At 36.3% G+C, this 26,658-nt stretch overlaps 1 protein-coding gene across 1 annotated transcript in view; it reads left to right on the plus strand.

Moving 5' to 3' along the window:
* Positions 1 to 221: 221 nt before the first annotated feature.
* Positions 222 to 26,658, plus strand: part of STS (steroid sulfatase) — a 91,248-nt gene continuing 64,811 nt past the window's right edge. The window contains exons 1-5 of the mRNA XM_041416497.1: positions 222 to 348; positions 8,601 to 8,753; positions 10,407 to 10,528; positions 13,839 to 13,961; positions 19,584 to 20,007. Coding sequence (XP_041272431.1) covers positions 8,608 to 8,753; positions 10,407 to 10,528; positions 13,839 to 13,961; positions 19,584 to 20,007 — 815 coding nt within the window. The 5' untranslated portion in view covers positions 222 to 348; positions 8,601 to 8,607. The remainder of the gene's footprint in view (positions 349 to 8,600; positions 8,754 to 10,406; positions 10,529 to 13,838; positions 13,962 to 19,583; positions 20,008 to 26,658) is intronic.

The following is a 26,658-nucleotide window of genomic DNA, read 5'->3' on the forward strand; positions in this document are numbered from 1 at the left end:
TTTTGTTCTTTCTTCTCCTCTCCCACTGCTTCTCACAGCCTTCTCTCTCTGTTCCTCCCCCCCCACCCCGTATTTTTGCTCTTTCTTAAATATGTTTCCCTCAGGGTGCACCTGTGATCCGCAGTGGATCCATTGCAGAACTGGCTGGAACTGATTATGTTCAACACAGGGCAGCTCCTGGTCTGTCCTCAAAGAGGCATCTCCTGGAGTGTCCTTCCACTGTCAAAACAGCCTACCTCTTCTTCTTATGTGACAGGACAAACACTTGCATCACTGTTCCATGATTGGAATGAATGAATTTCCCATGGTGTGATGGGAGTCAGGAGAACATGGAAGATACTTGTACGTGTGAGTGGTGTCATGACCATAATGTTCACTGTCCATGTGACTTGCTGAATAGTGCCCATGAACAGTAACAGACTTTTTCTTACCATGTATCAGGAACTGAAGTGTTTTTTCTTCTGTGACAACGTCCTCAGGAAGGAAAGTGTCAGGATCTAGTGATCACTGGCGAGTCACTGGCTGTTTTGGTTGCCTTGTGTGTGTTGCTTGTAGGAAAGTAGGCAGGGAGTAGATGGGCTGAGCTCAGAGTCTGTTGGCTGGTCACCTCTGACAAGAGCTTCTTGATATATCATCCTGCTTGAATAAATTCTGTTCTTTTAGAACTACGTCAAAATAAAGTTTATTTTTCCAATCAGATTTGTGTCTGCAACCTAAACACATGTTGGCTATAGCTGACTTCAATTAGAGAATTACCAATATTCCTATAAAATAATAATTGCTGTTGGATTGATCACTCTTGTCCCTTTTGTTTTAGAGTAATGAAAGAATAAAATATTTAAGATGGAATGTTCATCATATTGCTATACAGTCTGGAAAGGAAAAATACTTAAATTAATCCCTTAGGGGAAAATTTTGCTATTAATACTCCTGAGGAAAGAATCTAACTGCCCAGTTCTTAGATTTCTATTAGGAATTACTACTCACAGAATAAGAAATCGTTGCACCAGCAAGGTTGGTAGAGTACATCATACTAATTGAAATCTTCATGTTTGTTTATTAAAAAAGGGATTTTTTCCATATTTCATGCTGAGAGCATACAGACAACAGATCATCAGGGTGGAATTTATTTCATGTAACTATTACTTTTTTATAAATCTAGTCTAAACTAAGTCTGAAGACTTTCTAGTCTGTGGAAAGAGGTCACAAGCATTCCTTCCAAAATTTCTTTATATCAGTCTTAAGGAAAAACTTTTAAAGTGCCTGTATCTTCCTATTAATTAAAAAGAAAGCTTAGGTAATTAACTCAGATTAAATGCCTAACATGAAGATGAATAAATTCATATGGATTTTCACTCATGGTTTGCATCATGAGTGTCTATTTGCTGTGGGCCATGTAGGTACTTACGTTCTACATGGGTAAAATCACTCTTGGTTGAATTTAGCCATGTCTTAATTTTTCTGTCTATTACAATCAGCAATATTGAGAGTCCTTAAGTGTTATCATAATGAAAGAATAAATAACAATAGAACTGGTATAAAAATAATTACTGTTTGAGAACAAACTAATTCAAATGCCTTTTTTATTTAAATGAAGCATTATTTTGGAAATAGCATAACATATCAGGTCATTTTGTTATGTGTTAGCTTTATGTAGCAAAGAAAATTAACTGGCCATTTCCCTGCAATTTTCTCTGGTAAACCACTCTGTCTGATGAAGTGATTGTAGGTAGAGGAATATAGTGTTATAAAATCCAAAGCTTTGATCTTGACAGATTCCAGAGGATTCCATTAAGTAATTCAGGGGAGAGAGGTGGGTTTGGTTGGGGTTGTTTGAGTTGTTGGTTTGGGGTTTTTGTTCTGTTTGGTTTCATGTTTTCCTCTGATAGACCTTCAAAGGCTACCATTTTGGTGAAAAGGTTTTAGAATCTGCTTTCAAATTAAAAGAAAATAAAATTCAGTGTTAAGTGGTTGCTTGTACTACGGTCCCTTCAGTGACTTAGAGCAGGACTTAAATACCAACCTTCAGAACTGTGCTCTAACCCTATGAAGGCAGTGTGTTGGTGAAGTTGAGTGTTTTAATCAAATACTAGTTGTAATTAGAACTTCTATTTAAATTTTTTAAACACTTCAATGAATATGAATGGAAACTGGAAGGAGACTAGATTGGCTCAGTTAGTCAAAGGTGAAGGGTTTGTGACCAGTCAGTGAGATGAAGCTGTGGTTTATATGTTGTCCAGTTCAAATGAATGTGACCAAACTGTTAATTTGATGTGTAAGAGTAACAGTCTTGCAGAGCTTTACAGTCTTTATCTGCTTGCAGAACTCTAAAGTGCAAAATTTGAGGCACATAAGTTCTTTTGCACATCCATTTGACACTCTTGAAGAAGGCGTTGTCAAAAATAGTAATTTCGCTCAACATCTGTGTATATTAAAAAAACCCCTGACTCAACATCTTTCAAAACTGTTAAGTAAGCTAAATATAATGGCAGAGTTTTGCTAAGCCCTCAAAGTATGTAAGAAACGTTTGTTTTAATTGGTTTGGATACTTATATCTAGTCTCCAGGAAGTGACATGACATAGTCAGTAGTAGTTAGTTACTCATGATTGGCTTTTTTTGTGTTTTAAAAGACTTTTCATTCTGAGGATGGTGCATAACTGGCAAATAAGATTAACTACCTGTTTTATCTTGAGGATATTTCTTATGTTGCTGATCAGAGCCCATAAGCAAAATCAACTTTTTAATGAACTTTTGGCTAATGGAGAATATTATGAAACAGTAGAAGGGTAAAAATGTATGTGCTCTAATATGTGTATCTAATTATATAGGATTTTTATTACAAATCAAATAATGACATTATATCACAAAAAATTGTATTTTACTCCATTCAGGTTATAATTTGCTACCAGAAAGAATGTTTGTTATTTAATAATACTGCATTTAGGTTCTGTAATTTAGTTGAGACAAAAGTAGAAAATTCTTGAGAGACCATTTTAAAAAGATACCTAAGCTAAACTTAGATCTGGTAGGGGCTCTGTGGCTTCATCTCTATTTAATTCAGATTCAATAATTATTCGCATGTAAAAAACATGATTTTGTTTAAATGTTTTTCCCAGCTTATGTAAAGTGAAATTTCTTTCATGCAGTGGGAAAACTTTAGTGAATTAATTACAGATTTTCATATATGTATATAATTATGATGCATGCTGAAATATAATGAAAAATTTCAGTAAAACAGTTATGTTACATCAAAGATTCAACAGATATTACCGACTTGTAAGAAGAGAATTAATTGAGAGAATTTAGCAAATCTTAAACTGATACCAGAAAAGAAGCAATTATACATAATATTACTTTGCCATTTCTTAAAATTTAAAAGCCTACTCTTTTTTTTTTTTTTTTTTTTTTTTTTTGTTTCTCACTAAGCCGAAGAATTTTCTCTGCAGAATCTTATGGAGGGCAGGGCTTTCTCTAGTTTGTTTACATTGTGATTTTTTGTATGACTTTTGAGAAATTTTTGGAATTTGAGCATTCTGTTGAGCAAGTTTTTTTTTTTTTCTTTTTTTTGCATACTGCATAAGGACAGCACAGCATTTTTTAAATGAGGTCAATATCTTTAAATGTTGCTTATTTCATCAGAAAATACTGTACCTTCAAGGATAAAGTATATTAAGCATTTTCTCAAAGGGTTGTTTTACATTAAAAGAGTAGTTTGCAGATAAATTGCTTAATCAAAGTTAATAAAAATGCTGAGATGATTCAGTTGGGAAGAGATGTTTGAAAGACTTTAATTTAATTGTTCTTGTAAAGATGCATGTGTCTGTAGTTGCTGGATAAACACATCATATGTTTATCCATGGCTCATGAGTCAGGTGCAAGGGGTTACAGGGAGTGGAGTGACTGCTGACCTGTCACTAGTGGGGTTCCACAGGGCTCCACTGTAGACCCAGTACTCTTCAACATCTTCATAAACAATGCAGGACTGAAAGTATACTAAATAAGCTTGCCAATGATGCTAAACTGGGAGGATCTGTTCACTTCTTTGAAGGCAGAGAAACCCTGCAGAGACCTCAACAAATTAAAAGGACAGGGCAATCACCAACCATATGACGTTCAATAAGGGCAGGTGCCAGATTCTGCACCTGGGATGGTGCAATCCTGGATGTATGGACAGTCTTGGGAAGGAGAGGCTGGAGAGCAGTGCCAGGAAAGGTACCTGGGGGCCCTGATCAATGAGCCAGCAGTGCCCTGGCAGCCAGGAGGGACAACCCTGTCCTGGGGGCATCAGGCACAGCATGGCCAGCTGGGCAAGGGAGGGGATTGTCCTGCTCTGCTCTGAGCTGGGGTGGGCTCACCTCGAGTGCTGGGGGCAGTTTTGAGTGCCAGAGTATAAGGAACACATTAAAATATTAGAGAAGGCAACAAAGGTGGTGGAGGGCCTTGAGAAGAAGGCTCAAAGAGGAGCGACTGAGATAATTTGGTTTGTTCATCCTGGAGAAGGGGAGACCAAGTGCAAACCTCATTGCAGTTACAGCTTCCTCATGAGAGTAAGAGGAAGAGTAGGCACTGATCTCTCTGGTGATCAGCAACAAGACTCGAGAGAATGGGCTGAAGCTGTGCCAGGGCAGGTTTATGTTGGATATTAGAGAAAAGTTCTTCACAAAGAGGGTGGCTGGGCACTGGAACAGGCTTCCCAAGGAAGTGGTCACAGCATCTAGCCTGACAAGAGTTAAGGAAGTGTTTGGATAATGCTCACAGGCACATGATGTGACTCTTCGGGATGTCCTGTGCAGGGCCAGGAGTTGGACTTTGATGATCCTTGTAGGTCCCCGACTTAGAATATTCTATAATTCTATGACAGCCATATCTTGAGTCAGTTACCCTGATGGAAAACAAAACAAAACAAAACAAACAAACAAACAAACCAAAAAAACCCCAAAAACAAAACAAAACAACACCCATCAAACAAACAAAACAAAAAAAAAAAAACAAAACAAAACAAAAAAAAAACCACCTCTTTGACCAGCATTTTTAAATGAAGAAAATAAAAACTTAAAAGAAGTGTTTGGTGAACTAGAGGATTGTATCTGTTTGGGGCTTTTCTTTTGTTCATTTCTTCTTACATATTTGTACTTTGGGGTTTTTTTAATGCTAATATAAAATATGTATTAGAATCACAAAAATATAATTTGGAGATACTTAGAAAAAGTAGGATGTGTATATACCTCCACATACATGTGTGTATGTGCATATTGACATATCTGTGTGTGTATGTATTCATGTCTCTAGGTTCCTATACAGTGATTTAAGTATTGTAGGTTGAAATAAGGTGTGTGAAATACAAATTCTTTTCTGGCTATTGTTGTAGGAGATTAAACACCTCTTGAATCTATTCAACTTATCAGACACCTTAGAAAGGAAGAAGCTACTTTTAGTTCTACTATATCATGGGGAAAATGAAGCAGAGGTTAAACCTTGCACTTACGTGCCCCACATGCAAAAAAGAAGGAAAAGTGATGCCAGATGAATGTGAAACACAAGCCTTCAAAGCTGATGCCTACTGAAGGAACATCTAAAGAGTGTTACAGAACTAAAAAAATAAAATCAAATTGTTTCAATGCAAGAAACCAAACCAAACCACAAGTTAATAAATTAAAAATAGACTGTAACAAATCCATGAAGGTTAAAATATGCATGAAGAAATACTCATGACAATGTTCTCCTCTCCAAAATGCCTTTAATGCTGACTGCCAAAAGCTGAAAGGCTGTGCTAGTAAAATAAATTTTTGCCAGGTTTTTGGGTTTTTTTTTGTTTTTGTTTTTGTTTTTTAACTTTTCTTAAGCCTTTGAGTTGGCTCTGGACAGAGAGGAAACATTACTTAGCTGGAAGCTTCATCTGATTTTGTGTTATCATTTTTCTGTTAGGACTACACCAGGAGAAACCTTGGTGTAATACAGACAGCCCTCAGCATTCTCAGAGATTCATTCATCTCACGTCCTTCCCTTTTAGCTCCTTGGAATTTCTTTGCTGTTGTCTGTTCCACTCAATTTCATCCATCTGATTTTTCTTCCTTTCAATGCACATCCTTTCAAGACACATGAAAATCTGCTGCAGAAGGAGTACACCAGAGAAATCATAGTTGTTTGGATTATTTTTTCCCTGTTTCCTTGTTGATTTCACTTCAGGGACATGATATCAGGTGAAGGCAAATAGCTCAATGTGTGAGATTATCTACAGATACTTGAGAGTAGAGAAGTATCCAGCAGTATTGTATGAGAGACAACATTCAATAACCTTTTGGCTGATTTGCAAAATGAGAAATGGAGGTATTAAATGAGGCTACCTTCTGCAAGCCTTGCAAGCATCCATGCAGCTCTCTACATAATGTCACCAGCATATAATGTTCCCTTTTTCAACATGCCTTTTGCCATTGGCCTTTGAGACCTTTGCAGTCTGAACATAAGAGTAGGAACATAAGATCTGGCTGCAGTTTGTTCCTGTCCTCTTGGGTCGATTAGGGTGTTAATTGTTCTCTTGGAATGCATGGGAAGCAAATAACTTTTGTTCATCCTTTCAGGGAAGAAAGGCAAGTTTGCACCATAGTAGGGGCTACACAGCTTCATTAGCATGGTGATTTGATGAAGGATGAATTGGATGTATCCTTTACAGAAATGCATTTACTCTTTTACACTTACAGTTTGTGTATTTATTTTTCATGTCTGAAGTGAAGTAGATTGCTTTCCATGGGATAAACAAGAGAACAATTTACTGCAGTGATAAGGCTGGGATCTTTAGAGGCTTCTGGCTGAGTCTAAGCCAGAACTATGATCACCAACGTGTTTATGAAATGTACCTTAAGCAGTAAAAAACAGCGAATATACTAAACAAGTTAAAGCCTTCTTTGTACCTACACTTTGTGACAGAACAGCAGTAGTGAATTTGGGAATCAGAAGTCCCAGTCTGTTTTGGTTGATCCCTGCTATTTTGATCTCTTCTCAGTTATGTTAGTCCCAAATCTTATCTTCCCAGGTTCTTTCCAATCAGTTGTCTTCACTGACCGTAATCATAACTCCTCAGCTCTTTCCTCCCAGACATTCCCAGTTCTCTCCCACATCTGTTCCTCAGTTTTGTTTTCCTGTTCACTGTCATCCCTTTCAGCTTCTTTATTACCGTGCCATTTCTCCTCATTTCTGCCTGCAATTCTCATTCCAGCTGGTTATCAACTTCCATTCTTGCTATTAACATCAGAGTAAAGCCTTCTAGTTCTGCCTATTTTTCTCTTCTACAAATAACTTTACCCACCTCATTTCTTCGTGAATCTGTCTCATTTAATGTCTAGTCTCTTTGTACCAGTCTTTCAAATTTGACTTCCTTCTCTCCAGTTACATTATCTACCATAATTCATTGATTTACAAGATTTTTCTTTCTTGACCAGCTATCCTCATTCTCTCTGGAAATTATTGTCTCTATCTCCTTTTTCAACTCTTTCACTTAGAAATTTCTACCTAAGTCCTAGTTTCTTTCACTTGTCTGAGAATAATGTGGAGTGCAGGCGTGACTCAAGCCTCTCCTGCATTTTAAAAAGGCTGCTTTTGTCCAGAAAACATGGGAATCTTACTAAGAGACAGAACAGAGTCTCTGTTCTTTTTGATGTGTGTGCCTGGCACAGCCCATTACACCCTGAAGGCACTCAGTTTCAGCCAGGACATGGTCAGTGCAGTTTAACACAGGGACACAAGCTCTGATTAAGATAAAACAGCATTCATATCATGCACATCTGCAAATACTCTGCTTTTACTATAAAAGCATATAATGGTGTATTGTGTACAATACATCCTTCTTCCTGTTTTAGGTTGGATATGGCATGGGCATTGTTTATAGAACATTTTGATACGATGTAAAATATTTTTCATTGATTTTGCTATAGACCCTGGTATTTGTAATGTTTGTGAAGAGCCTTTTCTTAAATACTCCTTACAATAATTTCATAGTGCATCTCTTCACCCTCTTTTCCATACTATTTATAACTTTTCAGAAACTTCAGCTGGGTTTTTTTCCCCCATTGTTGAAGAGAAATTCAATAATTTACTTCATTAGTGGAATTAATTAACTTTTTTTTTTCTGCAGTGAGCCTTAGAGGTTTAGGTCCTATCTATGTTCCTCAAATAGCATTTGTAAATGGGAAAAAAGCAAACATACACACACACACAGACACACACAAAAAAAAAAAAAAAAAAAGATAAAAAATCCCCCAAGCGTCGTTAGCTCTCATGATTTATTACTATATATTACTATATAGTAGTACATGTGTATGTGCAAAATTGCCACTGAGGTTGTACCTGGTTCTTTATTTGTCGTTATTTAAAGGCTTCAGCTGTGTAAGGGAGTGGAAGGAAAAATTAGCCATATACTAAAATATGCATTTTTGTTTTTAAGAAGTATGGTAGAAAAAACTTTAAAAAACTTCCAAGAAAAAAAAAAAGCCATCTAAAAACATTCAATCTTTCTTTTTTTCTTTTACTATGCAAAGTGTAATAATAAGTATAAATTAGGTTAACAATCTATTTATTATATTTTCCACCTGTTCTTACACACCAGGAAGAAGATGGGGCTCCTTTTACTTCTAATAATTTGCCAGTGTGCCATAAACATTATCAAAACACACAGTGTTTCAAAGCCCAATATAATTTTACTGATGGCTGATGATCTTGGTATTGGAGACTTAGGATGTTACGGGAACAGAACCTTAAGGTAGGATGATAATTTGGTGGAGTCATAGCTTTGTATTTAGTTTTCAATGGATTTTTAAAATTAAAAATGCCAGAACATTCAGAAGTTTGATTAGTTTGGTTTTTTTATGAGTAACCAAACTTGATATCTTTTCCAGAGATTTAAATATTCAATCCTTATTTTCTTTTTTTGATCAAAGACTTAGCTAATGCATTTATCCTGCTGAAAAGTTGCATTATAAACAGAGGATTGAGCAACCAACCAAATAAGGGTAGCTCTAGAGAGCAATTTTCTTCTAGAATATACAGGACACAAGTACGATGAATTAAACATATTTTGAAACACTTATGATTTGGGACAAGCTTGTTGTTAACTAACTGGAAATAAAGAGCTGATATTTGTCCTTAATTTATCTTCATAGAGTAGTCAATCTATTAATTAAAGCAAATGTTAATGTACTTGAATAATACATCAGTGTGCCCTGGGATGTTTCTTGCTACCAGCTTAAATGTGATGGTTGTGTAAACAGAGCAAGTGATATCTAGCCATTGTGTTTCAGTGGTGCAAAGTTAAATAAAACATTCAGACTAAAAGCACTGTCTGTCAAATGTTAAATGCTCTTTTTCCTGCTGATGTTAGTTAGAAGTAAAATCTTCTCATAACTCAGAATAAAAATACAAATCAAGTTACAATTTCTGGTTTTAAACAAGGAAAAATACATAGAACATTGATGCTTGGATCACTCCCCTCACAGGCACCAGAACAACCTCAAGATCTATAATCTCTGCTGAGAGAATTCTGAATTAGATTTTTGGAATATGATGAATTTTCATCTTTTTGATGATTGTTATCATTTGGTGACTTTACAGATAGAAAATAATTCCATTGGGAAATTAATGTTTCTGTCTATTCAGACTTAGATGATGGAAGCACTAGTGTGCCTTGAGGTCACGGTCATTAATCTCCAGGGTCAGAGAGCTATTAGAGCATGCTTCAGCTGCTGGCCAGTCTGCATTAGTAATTTTTATCTGTAGCGCCAAGGACACAGATTTCTTCCTGCAGGAACCAATTTTAATCTGCATGATGAGCCAGGTCACAGACAAGTTTCCCATTCAGATATGGTAGCTGGGTTGTGCCTCTGGGTCTAATATAGCAGACATAATCATGTCAGATATGTAGATATTGTTAATATAGAGCATAACACAGAGTCATAATCATTTGAATCTCTTCTAATAGCTTATAGTACCACACAACATTATCCCTGCCCCGAAAAGCTTTTACTGGAGAGAGACTGAAGATGCACCAAGTAGGGAGCAAGGAAGCACAACCTTTCTCTAGTCTCTCTTACCCTCATTACTGAAGCAAAAAAAAAATTACAGTTCTGGTCAAGGAACACATTAAAAATGGTTAACACTGACCATGAAAAATAGAAGAAAGTGGAGAAAAAGATTTTTGCTGCAATGTTACAGTGTCTCTTTTCAGACACCTCATGTAAAAATATTTGATGTGATAGGATTTGGAATTGCAATCCCACCACACATTTGAAAATTTACATACAGTAAATTAGCTGGATTTTCCTGATAGTTCTTGCCTCAGATGCCTTGTTCTTATCATGCTTTGTCCAAATAACCATCTTTGGTTTTGTATTTTTTTCACCTGCTTGTGTTTTTCCAGAACCCCTAATATTGACAGGCTAGCAGAAGAAGGAGTGACACTTACTCAGCATATAGCAGCATCCCCACTTTGTACTCCAAGCAGGGCAGCTTTCCTGACAGGGAGATATCCTATAAGATCAGGTAAAATCCCATCACTTTATTTATATATAAATATTTTATTTTATTTATAGCAAACTGTATGAAGGTATTTTGTCTGACCTTCCTTGATTTGTTTATCATTACAAGTTTAAGTAATGGTAAATGATCAGTGACTGATCAAGCTCAACAGGGTTGGTCTACATTAGAAATATTTCATATATGTGGGGAATTTTCACATTTCAGAAGAGTTGATACAAAAATGAAGTTTTTTTACTGAGTAAAATAATTTTATTTGTTTAAATAGCAACAAAAGCAATCTGACTGTGGTTATTTAACGCCAACCATGTCCTGAACTGCATCAGGCACATCACCAGCGAGGCAAGGGAGGGGATTGTTGTGAACTGCTCTGTGCTAGGGTGGCCTCACCACAAGTGCTGTGTACACTAAACCTGACAGAGTTCAAGAAGTGTTTGGACAATACTCTGGGGCACATGGTGTGACTCATGGGGATATCCTGTGCAGGGCTGGATGTTGAATTCAAAGATCCCTGTAGGTCCCTTCCAGCTAATCATATCTTGTGATTCTCTGTGATTCCGTGAAGTTCCTCCACTATTCAATGACCCTAGGCTCTTTTCCTGCCTCCACAGTTGCATTCAGGCTGCTCCCACTGTGTTGGTGGGCAGCCCAAGTATTGAACACCACAGAGATGCATCTAGAAACACTCAGTGGAAGAGACCAATGTAAATACTTCTTCTCAGGCATTTTTATTTCTGCTAAACCTTTTTGTTTGGACTGATGCCTCGGGTTTTAGCTTTTTTATGTTTCAGATTCTATTCTGCTTTAGTGTGTAAGTCTAGGCTTCATATTAGGGGATAGTAAGCTCTCTCCACATAATAGGTACACAAGGCAATTCCTTCTCTAGCTGGGGACCCAAGGATAGCAGATCCAGATCTCAAACACAAGAGCGTAAACAACGGTGGACTGAACAGAGATAACAAGAAGGATGGGACTTCATGGGCTAAAGCTGTAATTGGACAATTAGCTCCAATATGCTAATGGACCAGAACTTACAAAAATGTGAGACCCCGTGACCTGTTGCCCATTTTGTGGCCATTTTCGGTTATGCTGCCCAAGGAGGATCTATTTGAGGCCTCTTAATAAATACCTATTTTACTCTTTAGCTCCATCTAATCTCTGTTCTAGGTCAGCCTTCACAAGGCATCAAGACAAATTGTTGGTGTTGGGTTTGTGGTTTGGTTTTCTTTTTTTTTTTTTTTTTTTTTTTTGAAGGGGGGAGGTAGGGGCAGGACAGTTCATTAAGGTACTCAAGTTGCCTCAAAAACTGGGAAGAAGAGAGCAAAAAATATCTCATCTATTTGAAGTGTTATTTTTGTTCCATATCTACCCATACACATCATTAAGCATCCTGTGAATACATACCTTTAATTTCTGTTACTTTCAAAATACCTGATCCAAAGCATATTTGAGTCCATGAAGATCTAGTCTGTTTATTTTAGTGTGACTGAGCCTTTCAGTGCTTAGCCATGCAATTTTAACTTTCCCTTAACATCATTTTTAGCAAGGATCATTATACATTAATCAGATCACTTGTTCATTAGTGATAAAACATCCTGTCCTTGCTTCTGGGAATGAAAGCAAAGCAGGACTCTGGAGCCTACTTGATACGTTCGTGCTCACTCAAATCAAGTAACAAGCTTCTGCAAAAGTGCCAGCTAATATAACTTGCTAAATTTTCCATTGCATTCATCTGCAAAGGAAAATTTTATATACCTGTTACAGATATATTGCTATTAATATTTACTGTAGGTAAAGTCACAGGTCACTTTCCATTATGTTGCTTTTTCTTATTGAGAAATTAGGACTTGAACTAATTTTTTTCTTCACTGATCAGCTCTCAGACATACTTAATAATTTCCATGTAGGTACAAAAATTGAACTTTGTCATACTTAAGTTACAAAATTTCTAAATATGGATTGTTTCTGAATATCAGTGAAGAACTAGTAAAGGCTTATTGTAGAAGACACTAGAATCATAATGTAGAAAATATGTTAGAAATATAAATCTCCTGCTAATAAAGCTGAAGAAAAAGATTCCAATATGCTGTATTGGATGAGACACAAGCTCAGAGAAAGGTAATGATAAAAAAAAATAGAAATCATGCTTCTGTACTTTCATTCTGATAACTTAATGTAATTACACTGATTTCTGTTACAAGAGCTTGAAATATGTAAAAATAAATATAAATAAGTAAAATATATATAAATATATGACTAAAGCTATCTGAAGTATTGATCAGCAAAACTATCTGTGGTGAAAAACTGAAGTCAGTATTTGAAGGGGTAGGTTGAGCTCTCTTTAATAAACCAGTCTAACGAGTCTTTTTCTCATGTAAACAAAATGGATACCTGAGGGAGGATTCTGGTTGTCTACATCAGTCATGTAACTTGGGCACTGTAATCATCCAGTTGCATAATTTAGATTTCCTGAAGATACATCTGCACAGATTTGCATAGATATTCTCTGTTCTTACTGTCTATTTTCAGTGCCAGCTCTCATCTGGAATCCTAGTAATCTAATTTTCATGAACCTGAGCTCTCAAATTCCTCATCCTGAGAGCACTTTGTAAGCTCATTTGTGTTTCTCATACTCTTAGCATATAGAAATTACTGTGCCTTATTTAGATGTTGTCTTGTTAGCCAGTACCTGATGCTCCTTTAGTGCACTCATTCAGTGTGCATTGGATGATGTGTCTTTATGCCACTGGAGCACCCCATCAGTGCTGACAGCTCAAGCCACTCTATTTACAGGATCAGATTCCCTCTTGCTCTTTCTGACCTCATGATATTTACATGCCCAGAAGTAAGACTGCCCTATTTCAATATGCCTTCTCTCAAAAAAACCTCAAGGGCTTGTGGAAAACCACATATGAGGACAGGGGAAATTCTCAAAGTAGAACTTGGGAATGATCTCACCTAGTCCTCATCTTCTTTCCCTCCCTGTGTAAAACAAAAATAAATTATGCAAGCTCAACTTCTTAAAATTTTGCTGTATCTTAGAAAATCTACAGAAGAGGCTGCAGCTGTTTATGTGATGTCTGGCCCCATGGTTATAAGATCAAATTTTTTTCTCCACATCTGTTTCTGCTGTCACTACAGGAAAGACCTCACTTGTCTAAATGGATGATTGTATCTTCCACTTGCAACACTTAGTGTCTGATTGTAATATGTCATTTAAGTGATACCACCTAAGGCAAAAAATTGCATGCAGAACTAATGAATGGAAAATCTTTCTTTGTATTATCCTGGTCTCATTCATTTGTACTGTATTTAGGAATGGCTGCCTTCTCACGAGTTGGTGTCTTCTTATTTTCTGCCTCTTCTGGAGGACTTCCTTCTGAAGAAATAACTTTTTCCAAACTCCTGAAGCAGAAAGGTTACACAACAGCTCTAATAGGTAAAATTGCAAACATGCACAGCACTGTTCGCTGTCATTTCAATGAAAAGAACATTAGCTTCCCGTATAGGCTTTTAAGGGCCTGCATTAAGCTTTTCTCCCCCACAGCATAATGAATTTATTTTTCTGGAACAAAGATGAGCACATTCCCATGCTTATGTGAAGCACTAGTCAGGTAAGTACATCTAATTCACTTGTGTAGTTTTAGTCTCATTTTGTAAGGTACTGAAGAAACATGATGAACAAACTGAAAATTATTCAAGCTCTTGAAAAGTTTTCAGTAGAAATAGGAGTTTGATTACATCAGAGATACAATGAGCGGTTGATCAAAGGAGTACAAGCCAGCGCTTTGTTGTTTTAATTTCACCATGTTCAAATTCCCATAAAGTAAGTAACGGTGTACCTGGGCTACCATCTTAGTCATCAGACAGAAATGGACATTTCTAGGAAATTTTTCATATTATCTGGTAGATATTTCATATAAAAATGTATTTCTCTCTCATTATAAAGATAGCTCAGACAACTGATTGCAGCATAAATATCCAGTGATGGGCAAAAGGAATCATAGTAGGTTAATATTAAATAGAATTGGAATTAATGTCATAAAAGTATAACATTGAAGATTTTTGAATTTTTTTTTCTTAATTTGGTGACTGACTTATTACACTCCACACTACTTATATTTCAGAAAATTCTTGAGAAGTTCAACTTGTATTACATAATGTGTTTCTGTACTGGAATTGCCAGGGAATAGTTGTGCAGTGAACGTCATACTGGAATAATACTGAATTAATTTAGATGTAGGATGCACACACAATTTATTTTTTAAATGAAACAGAAACTCGATTTTGAGAGTAATTTTTGTTTAAAAACAGGCGGTTTAGCAAGGCTAACAACTCACACCACTGTTCTGCATTATGTAGATAAACCAGTGGCAGCATTCTAACTAAAAACCTACATAGCTATACCCCAGTCTTATAAAACATAAAATACCATGATGTCCTGAAAGAATGAAAATAGAAAACCAGAAATTTTTATCAGAAATTTATTTAATGTAAGTATTTGAACCATAGTACAAAAAAGCCGTTCATAATTTGTCATATTCCTTGTGGACTTCATTTCTATTTCTCCATATTCAATTAAAGACTGAGTTTTTTCTGTTTGCAACAAGCACAGTAATACAACTCATTTTCTGGGGCTGACCCAGTTAATGTTCTTTTTTTAACTACTTTTGCTGCAGCATGACAGCTTGCCACTTAGATCTCCAGAAGTTCTTTCCATGATGCTTAATGAACAGTTCTTCCAAGTGGCCTTAGTGATAGCTATGAGACCATAAAATGTAATATTACCATATCCTTAGAGTATAATGAAGGTTTCCAAAAATCAAAAAGTGCATTAAAATTAGGGATAAAGCATATGTAAATGACAGAAAGAAAAATGTTGTAGATTTGAACACTAGATAGGCAGTCTGATTCACAACCAGTATATTTTCTGCTTTAGCTGGTGTTCTTATCACATCATATTGGTCTAGGTCAGGGAGTCTTTGCTTGGTTCAATCTAACTCAGCAGTTCCCAAAGAATTAATTGTCAAATCCTGCACCAGTGATGGATTGGCATAAGGGTAATTTGAAGCCTTTCTGATCCTGAAGCCTGTAGTGTCATTTCTATTTTTTTTTTTTTTTTGCCAGTCTCCTCCCTGAGGACATTATTTTTCTTCCCTAGGCGCATTGGTTTCTTTTTTAAATTTTTTTTTGTCCTCTGAATATATGCTTTCTTTTGTTTGATATGCCCCAAAATATATTTTATCTATAAATCTACTTTATGTATACACTTTTCTAGCTCATTGTTTTCCCCTGTGACATGAAGAAGGTGACAACCAATAGATCTGTCAGGAAAGCACACAATCAGATCTGCAACAAAATTAAGTTCTATCAAAAAAAGCAGATGCATAGAACACTTAATATTTCACCAGTGGGAAGAAATGCTGATGTTTTGTTGGAAATAGCTATTCATAATGCAAAAATTTTCCTTATATTTGATAGTATTTTGACTACTGCTTTATTCAATTAGAGTTGAGTAAAGGTTAATTTTTCCTCATTGTTGCTATCCAGTGTGTTGTCCAGCATCCAGAGAAGTTTAAAATCCACCTATATAGCTTATTTCCAGACTGAAAATACTAATTGATAACTGGTATTTAATTCTTTCAGAATGAATATTATAATGTTTGGGCACATCACAATAGTAAGGTGTCCAAGATTGACTGAGTCTATGGAGTAGAGTTAATACAACAGTTATTCATAAAACAACCAAAATTATGTCCATGTTAATACCATATGCACATACACTTTTTATAAGTTTTGCTATGTACTTCAAATAAATATATTTCCTAAGAACATAAAATATTTCTGTTTGCATCTTGCTCTTTATCTTGTATCTTTCCATTTATCTGAAAAGCACAAAATCTTTGCAAAAGAAATATATCATTATATAAAAATCAGTCTTTGTACCAAGACCACTGCAGTACTGTTCCCTTTTCCACTATCTGAGCGAAAAATAGAGGGGAAACATGGATTTCTGTAGTGTCTTCAGGATTCTGCATTTCGAAAAAGGGAGTTTCAAGTGATATTTCTTGGCTGAATAGGACTTGCCTCTCACTTCCACTTGCCTTTCATTGCATTGCTTTCGTTCTGCAGAAGTCTTAATTGTGGCTGATGGAGAGGGAAAAAAGTCTAGGTCTCAAATTATTACGGTACTCATAATTTACAATTAACAGCATAAATTTCACTGAAAAGCTTGGTAGAATCTGTTGAAATGCTTATGATGCTTGTGTGAAGTGTCCATTCTATGAAGCATCACTTGGCAAAGAGATGAGAGCATTTTTCATTGCTCTCAGATTCAGAAGGGCCCCAGAATCTAAGCACATTACAGTAATCTGTTCAAGCACTAGCTCTAGGCAGGGGTTATTGTCACAAGGAGTGAAACAAAACATGTATTGTGTACCCAGCCATCACTTGCTTTTTTAGAGTAGTGCAGGATCTATCAAAACCTTTTACCTCCCCAGCCATTTAAGAATAGCAGTTGTGTCATTCCGTCTCAGCTCCCAATATAATTTGAGTGGGGGCTTCTGTTGCTTTTCCTGCTAACATGATCTCTGCTTTGTTTGGCTTAAGTTGCTTCTCAACAAATCTTTTTCTGAGGCCCAAGTTTGTCTTGACATTGAACAATTTTTTTGTGCTTGCTAAAGAAGCCCTTTCGATAAAAATAGGACTTATATTTCCCCCTGCCCTAATTTGTTACTGCAAGGTTTTTCTGTCCTGGGTTGTAGTTGAGATCCAGTTTAAAAATCCACTACATATCATAATAAGTGACCTTGAAGGTATACTTAATTTATTTGAGTTTCTTTTTGATATTTTCTTACTGAATTATAGGTGCTTTGAGATTAAGATAGAAAAAAAAAAAATTTGAAGCCTGAAGAGGATTTATATTCATGATTATAAGCCTCTACCTTTAAATCACTTATCTAACTTGATGACATTTGTTTCATGCTCACTCTGTTGCACATCTGGGTTTATGATTATTCCATTAAGACACTCATTCAAACATAAGAGAAAAATTGAAGCATTTCTTCTCGAAAATCTGCATCTTTGGGTGCTGGGAATGAAAATCAGAGTTCCAGCCTTACCTAGCCCTTTAAAGCACCATTATAACTTCTGAAATTTCAGTACAATGGTGTGTACTTCTTGTTTTTTTAAATTATTACAATAATTTTTACTGGACCATGTCAAAAGTAGTGACCAGAATCATTCTGCTCAGAATACCACCAGCAGAATACCACCTCAGGTAAGGGGCCATCTAACAGGGAAAAGTTATGATGGAATGAGAAAGGTGTAGAGGCATTAATTTCACTGGCATAAAAGCAGACCTGAAAATGTTTTATACCTGTTTTGATGATACACAGAAGTTATTTTTAACTTAAGACCATCAAGAGACATACAAGGACAACTGGACTCAACTAAGCACTCAGATTCAAGATTTTGAGCTTTTTCTCCACCTTTGCTGACAGATGAACTTAGGCATATGACATTCTCATCCTATAACTCAGTTCTGTTATTTGTGGAAGATAAATAAGAACATCCAGTTAATTTGCTAAATTTTAAAAAAGCAGAACTGATCCCCATGTTCACGCTCTTTGGTACTGCAGTACCTACATTTCTCACAGCCAAAGGAAAAAGTGCAGGATGAATGTGCTGTTCTGGAGACCCAGGAGGAGGTGTTCAGAGCTGTTTGCATCAGGACTCTTACAGATGTGCAAAAGCTGTGATGATTTGAGAAAGGGGAAAATTCTGTGTATGCTTTTTTTTTTTTTTTTTCTGTTTTGCATTTACTGCCATGAGTATTCTTAATTCTCTGAAACAAGTATTTCAAATTTCTTTGGGGTAAGTTATGGGAATGAAGACTTACGGGGTTTGTAGATTTTCTTGTTTATTTCTTTTGCAGTCACAACCCCTGAATTATGCTGGTCATGTTTAGGTGTTTGATTCAGAAAAATAAATAAAGTTTGGCCCAGCAGTATATAATGTCATCTGTTTTGTCGAGGCCAGCATGCTTTTTGAAAATATTCAGCACATTTTCTTGCTGAGAGCAAAGGCATAGCTCTATCTCAATAAGCTTAACTGAATTTGAATTTTTTTATAATTATGCATTTTGATTCAAATAACAGCTACCAATTAGATCTGTTGTGCTAAGCAATGGATAAGCATGTGGTAAGAGGTTGTACCTGAGTCATGGAATAAATCCTCTAGATACTTACCATAATCAGCATGAATATATATTGCATTAGTATAATGCAAATCAGGCTCGGTGGTTTCTTATGTCAGACAGTGTCCAACATTATTGCAGAATTAGAATGATTTCCTAGTGGGACAAAATGCTGTGAGAGAGTATTTGACAGCAATTTACTTGTTACTTTTGTTTTTTATTTATATATATGAAATATATAAATACAAAATAATTGGCCTCACTATATATATATGTGTGTGTGTGTGTGTGTGTGTGTGTGTGTATTTTGAGGGATATTGGCAATTTCAAAGATTTTGCAATCATTTAAATAATAAATGCTTTAATAATTTTCCTATTCTTGATTTATTTTCTATTTGTTACTGTTTTCTTATTATTATTTTGTCTTTTTTTTAACTAGTCAAATTATTTGCCAGAAAACTTCAGAAAAGATATTTTGTACTTCCATATTTGTTCCTCTTCAATCAGTAGCTGCTAAAACCAGTATTTTCTTATGACAACTACACATGCTTAATTTCCAAAGTTAACTGTCTGTTAGGGCTCTGTTGCACTTCAATGACCTGCTAGCCCACTCAGAATTTAACGTTCTTCAGCAGCAGCCATGTTAAGCTATTTCTAACTGAGATGAAGAGGGAGATATGAAAAAAAAACCTTTGATGGAGGCACAAAGAAAGTTTAAATAGAAAATAGGGATCCACACAATAAATGCTGGGAGCAGGGGGATATCAGCCAGATAGTGACGGTTTAATGTTTGAAGTAATGCACATTAAAAGTAAGTTTGATGATTTAACTACAAAAATACTCCCTGTCCTTCTCTCTTTGTAGGAAAGTGGCATCTTGGGATGAACTGTGAAAGCAGTAATGACTTCTGTCACCACCCCCTCAGTCATGGATTTGATTACTTTTATGGCCTTCCCGTGACCAATTTTAGAGACTGCAAACCTGGCCAAGGCAGTGTATTTTTAAAAGGTGTTCAGAAAGACCTTGTCATCCCAATCCAAATCACTGGAATTGCCCTTGTGTCTTTGGCAATAGTGCAGTACATTGGCCTTCTCAAAGTACCCTTCCAAGCATTAAGTTACTTCTTGTTAATAATCACAATTTCACTTGTGGTTTTGATTTTTTTCTTCTATAATTTTCGACAACTAAACTGCTTTTTAATGAGGGACCATCAGATTATCCAGCAGCCACTGTCCTATGAGAACCTTACTCAGAGGCTGACAAAAGAAGCCATGCAGTTTATTGAAAGGTAGGTTTCTAACTGTATTTTAAGTTAACATTGGCATCTCATAATGACAGTGCTTCTGAAAATTAGAAGTGAGCTGATGAGCACAAGGAATATGTCGTTATATATGATTGTAATTTTTTTCCTTTAAAAGATGACTGAAGTTAATCTTGTTGGTAGGAATGACTGTTTGGTTTTCTCCTATCAGGTATGTAATTTATTTCTCTATAAAATGAAAAATGTTTTATTCTTAAGAATGTCATATAATTTGAAATATGAATAATTTTTTGTGGTGTGACTTAATTCTGTGAAAGCAAAATGCAGAGTCATAATTCATGACTTTTCTGGAATGGGGAGATACTCTTCATGATTGAGTTGATGCATCCATTAAAAGGCATTCATATGGCTAATTTTTTAAGATACTGGCATTTTAGATGACTCCACTTTTATAACAGTAATTTTTAAAATATTTGATTTTCAGAAATTAATGTGCTAACTTCTGTGCCTGGGACAGAATGACCCCAGGCGCCAGGACAACTGCTGGAAAGCAGCTCTGTGGAGAAGGACCTTGGGTGCTGGTGGACAACAAGCTGTCCGTGAGCCAGGCGTGTGTCCTGGCGGCTAAGAAGGTCTGTGGGATCCTGGGGTGCATTAGGGAGAGCATTGCCAGCAGGGAGGTGATCCTGCCCCTCTGCTCAGCCCTGGTGAGGCCACACCTGAAATGTTGTGTCCAGCTCTGGGATCCAGAAAGATGCAGAGCTCCTGGAGCAGGTCTAGCGAAGGTCAATAAAGTCAATTAAAGGACTGGAGCATCTCTCTTATGAGGAAAGGCTGAGGTATCTGTGCCTGTTCAGCCTCAAGAAGAGGCAACTGAGAGAGAACCTCGTCACTGTACATAAGTATGTGCAGGGAGGTGTCAAGAGGACACACCCAGGCTCTGCTCAGTAATGCCAAGCAATAGGACAAGAGACAATGGGCAGAAACTGATGCACAGGAAGTTCCAGCTGAATATGAGAAAGATCTTTCCTGTGTGGGTGACAGTGCCTTGGAACAGTTAACCAGAGAGGTTTTTAGTCTCCCTCACTGGAGATATGTAAGAGCTGTCTGGACATAATACTGTGCCATGTTCTCTTGGATGACCCTGAGGGATGTTGGACCAGATGACCCCACTGTTGTCCCTTCCATTATACCCATGATATATTCTGTGATTCTGTGAAACAAATGGGTGTTTTGAAAACAGTCTTTTTAATAGTCATCGTATTGGGCCTCCTAAACATTGGGTTTACAAAACTCAAGTCATGGTTCATTTTTGCTAAGTCAGTTACTTTATCGTAATTGTCACCAGAAGGCTCTTAATGGGATTAAGTAAAAAATGTATACATTTGGATATTCTAAAATAGAAATAAATATATTTACAGAAAAAAAAAACATTTAATCAATTCAACTTCTGGAGAAAATATGTGTGTGTATTTTTCTCCACCATTTTTGACACAATTTGCAGTATTTTTAAAAATACTAAATCAAGGTAAAATCATATTCTAAGATATAGAATGGCTATTTTCCTGAATTTCTATTCTACATCCCTGAGTTACTAGTCTTTAAAGTATGAAGTATTAGTTTCTGTGAATACATGCAAATGGTGTCATTGCTGGATGAAAACATGTAACAGGAATCTGCAGCTAAATTTTGTAGACTTAATGACTGTACAGAGCAGCTGCTTCTAGCTGTTAGCAAGAAAAAATGTTCATCTAAAATCTTGATCTCATACTGCAATTTTTTATCATTTCCATCCTTATGAGTATTTGATGGCCGTTTCTGCACATTATACTGAAAATATGTTTTTTATAACAAATTTCCTTAAATGAGTAAGTCTTCCCAACAATCAACATTTTCATAAGTATTTATAAATTAACTAAACCATCTTCATTTCCTCTTGGTGATGGGGATAGATATAAAGATGCCTTCTCAGATACATTGTAACTAATTTAACAGTGAAGTACTTTGTTATTACAAACACATGAACAAACATATTTGAAAATTGTTAAGAGATTACTTGCTTAGTGACCAAGCATTTGGTGATTTCACAAGACTCTCAAGTGCATTAACTATATATTGGTATATTCTTCCACTACTTGCAAGTATATAAAGTGCCTGTAGTGATACTGTTTTGGGTATCTATGAATGTATCACTAATTTCAATGCCATAACAATAAAATGGTTGTCTCAAAGTAGGTGAGTTCAAGATGGAAATCGATGGTAGAAAGCTACTGACTCTTTTAAATGTATTAATATGTGTAATGTGCACAGTGTTACCGTGTAGATTAGTGTTGTTGTTTGACCCCAGTATTTAGAGCTGGCAAAATAATGTATAATCTAAGTCAGCATAGCTTTGTTGACCCAGCTAGAGGTAAGTGACTTTACATCATTTAGGCACTTGGCCCTAAATGTCAGTGTAGTTTTCAGACAACACTGATGTTTAATTGAAGTCAAGGTTAATAGCACATATTCATAATTTACAACAAACTTTGTTACAGGAGTGCTGCAATTACAGTGAGAATTATAACCCTGACTCTTCAAAGTCAATGCTATATTAGAGAATATCCAAACATGTTAAAGTATTGAGAAGCATTAGGGCATTTGAACAATCTTAATTGTGCCCTTTAATGAATGCACAAGCAAAGTATATGACCATAAACCTTACTTCTGGGGATATGAGTAATTGGATTAATATTCACTGAACTGATCTGCCCCATGTGTTAGTGTGAGCAAGAAAACCAATATTTGCTTTGACACACTAGTTCTGATATGATAGAGCTCATACCTATTAACTCCAGAGCGCCAGTAGACCATTGCTTTTATGACTAATCCACTGACTTTGGCCATTTGTAGGTGAATGACCACTAAGAAGTAACAAGGTCGCAGAAGTGAAGGGCCACAAAGATTTTGAAAGTCACAGTGCTTAACAGCATTCTTGTCATTACAGTCCTTTCAGCCCTTTAGCCACATGTTTGAACATAGAACTTGTCACACAGTCTCCTTTTCTTTAGCTGACACATTAAGTAGCAAACTCGTTCATGTACACTGTTAATCCTTGTGTACAATTATACCTGAGTGCAAACAATCCTGAAGTTAAAGAATTCAAGCTTTCTCCTTACCTGGTTCTGAATACACATTTCATCATCAAACTAAAAATCATCAGATATCATGTGTCTTTTAGTTGGTTAAATAACTTTACAATAAATGTATGATGAAGTTCCAATCTTCACCAGCACTGATATTTCCTGTAAAGCTTTTTTTATGCTCTATTTATATGCAATGTATATGAATATATATTAATTTTCCCATGTTTTATTTATGTAAGTTAATTTTCCTATTGCCTTTATTACCTCTAGAAGTTCTTCAGAGTTCAGGTGATGGACTTCCAGACATTCTCTTTTCTAGCTGTTTCTCAGTAATTTTCAGTTTTGTGACTTGTATAAACATCAGATTCTTCAGAAGGAATAGGCAAAAAGGAGATGCAGTGGGGTAGACCTTTATGGTAAGGAGTGTTTTGATTATCCAAAGCTTAATGATGGTGGTGATAAGTTTGAATTTTTATGGATAAGAATCAGGGGATAGGCCAACAAGGTAGATACCAAGGTGAGAGTATGTCGTGGACCACCCAGACAGGATGAAAAGGAAGACAAAATATTCTGTAAGCAGCTGGGAGAAGTCTCACAATTCCTGGCCTTTGTTCACATAGGGGACTTCAGCTTACCAGAGCTGGAAATGCAGTGCAGTGGACAGGAAACTGTGTAAGTGGTTCTTGTAGTGTATGGAAGACAACTTCCTGACACAGCTGGTGAGTGAACCGACCTGGGGAGGGGTCCTGCCAGACCTGCTCTCTGTGAACAGAGGAACACTGGTGGGTGCTGAGGTGGCTGGAGGCTGTTTGGGCACAGAGACCACAAAATGAGAGTTTGTGGTTCCTAGCAAAATAAGGAGAGAGGTCTTCCAGAACTACTACCTCAGACTGCTGGATGGTGGATTTTGGCCTGTGATTCTCTATAATCATTAGAATTTGTATTTTTAAAGTCTTATAATGTCTTCATAATGTACAGCTATGTGCTGTTGTGCTTACTTTGGTCTGTTTTTTTGGAAAGGTGGTATTGTATTTTATCTTCCTTAGTCCAGTGCATGCATATTACTAGTTTTGTCTGTTCCTTAATAGACTGAAAGAGAGCAAATACAAATTCAATGCCCAAAAATGGCACTGGAGAAGAATATGTGCAATTACAAGTATCAGATCTGGTGTCTGAAAACAGGTAGTAGTTTAGTTGCTTACCCTAATTGTAAGTGGGCAGGTCAGCTCTGTGTGTGTTAATTCTAATTGCTTTTTCCTGAGAGGAAGTGTGTTTACCTGTTGTAAACCTAACAGAATGCTCTCTTGGTAATACAACGTATTTGAAAGTCAAATGGATCCTACTTATTTCATGTTAAATTCAATGTGGTTGTCACTCATACATCTTCAGCATGCCTTTCAATGACCAGCTGCACAGAAAATCCAATTTTGCAAAATGCCAGTCTGTTTTCTAGCGTATCAGAAATTAACAACACAAAAATACCACTATGTGATACAGAATACCTCTCTGAGAAATTCCTATATCTGATCACAAGTAATAATAATATTTTTTAAAAGTCTAATGAAATCTAGTTTCTGGAAAACAGTATTTAAATACTAACATGATTATATTTAAAAGCTGTGGTGAAGGTGAATTTGAAGAATCTTCTTGCCTAGTTTTACCAATCATAGATTGCATAATGTTCTAAATTTTATAACAGTTAATAAATTGTAAATTTTCTCTTTATCTATTCTATTTTTGTCTTTGAAACACTGTTGCAACACCTTTTCAAATTTTTTTGTTAGCTACTGTAGCAGGCTGTGGTTTAGAATTTTTTCCGTGTATCGCTAGCTCTTAAGATCTAGCAGTTGTCATGTTGTATTGAAGTTACAGTTCTCAAATCCAGTGTTTTTATGAATCCTACAAGAATATTCCTTATAGTTTACAGTAAAAAAAAGGTAACAGGAAGAAGGTGTGGGTTCATATAGGACTTAACAAATCTTTAGATCATTTAAGAATTATTAAGGTCCTCACTAGTTCTGCAATGAGTAGCAGACTGAATGGTGAATGGAACATTTCTAAAACAGAAGTAGATCTGTATACTGGACTCCAAAGCTTTGTGGATGCTTGTGCTAGATGATAATTTTTTTTTTTTTTCTCCATGCCTACAAAATGTTCTTTAGGAAGGGGAGAAAAAAGGTTACATAGGAAGGAAATAAAAATGTATGTGAATTCTTTACCTTAATTATTTAAAGGAAGCATTGAAGGCATGAAATTAGAAAAATAAAAGCATCTTATCTATTGGCATGGAAGAATTATTTTTAAAATTGCTGATATAGAGGTAACAAATTCTACTTTTAATATCTATTAGAAAGAGTCAGATTTTCTATATATTTACATTTTTTCTCCTCCCTCTGTTACATTTTCAACACCTTATATGGTTCTTATAAGTTATCCCCAGTAGTCTGGAGTTCTCTTTATGATTTTGAAAAAAATTGAAAATATCACATCCATGTTTGAAGGTGTGTATTTTAAAAGAGCAAGACAGAAACATTCATTCATAGATTCATTCAGATTAACAAGAATTTTAGCACTGTTAGTAGTCATAATAAAACAAAATCTAGCATGTAGAACAGTCCTGCTTTGGTAAAACTAAGCCCAAATTTGGCTTTTCCTCCTGCAGGAACAAGAAGATTTAATGAAATGCATTCATCCACTGCTGTCACAAAGAGCACTGCCTTACTGGTGATCTAATCTGGAAGTAGAGGAGGCATCCATGGAGATTAAGCACTAATTAATTTATCCACTGGGGGGATACTGAATGAGAACTTTTTTAGTAAAAAGAAAATTAAAGGAAAGGAAATGTTATGTTTCTATCTGCTTGTGTTGATTCACCTAGAGTACTGTGTCTAGGTGTGAGGCGCTCAGCACAAGAAAGATGTGGACCTCTTACAGTGGGTCCAGAGGAGGACAGAGAAATTGATCAATGGGATGAAGCTCCTTTCCTATGAGGACAGGCTGAAAAAGCTGAAGTTGTTCAGCATGGAGAAGAGAAGGCTCAAGAGAGACCCCGCTGCAGCCTTCCAGTACCTTGAGGGGGCTTATAGAAGGAGGGAGCGTGAATTTTGATAAGGACAGATAGTGACAGGTGATAGTTTTAAACAAAAAGAGGGCCGGTTTAGATGAAGTGTTATGAAGAAATTCGTTACTCCAAGGGTGGTGAAGCACTGGAACTGGTAGAGCAGTTGCAGATGCCCCATCCCTGGAAGTGTTCAAGGATTACCTGCTGATCATGCTGGTTTTGTTGAGGCCCGGGATACAGCAGCTTAATGGGCTGCAAGTGCATACTTTGCAGCCCATACTTTGCTAATATGGAGCTTCTTGTCAACCAACACCCCCAAGTTCTTCTCAGATTTGCTCCCAATCTATTCTTCATCCAGCCTGCATTTGTGTTTGGGATTGATATAACTCAGGTGCAGGCCTTTGCACTTGGCCTTGTTGAACTTCATTACATTTTCATGGGCTGAACTCTTGAGCTTGTCCAGGCGCCTCTGGGTAGTGTTCGTTCCCTGCA

This window comes from Onychostruthus taczanowskii, unplaced genomic scaffold (genome assembly GCF_017590055.1).
Source record: "Onychostruthus taczanowskii isolate IOZ18803 unplaced genomic scaffold, ASM1759005v1 scaffold52, whole genome shotgun sequence".
Lineage (NCBI taxonomy): Eukaryota > Metazoa > Chordata > Aves > Passeriformes > Passeridae > Onychostruthus > Onychostruthus taczanowskii.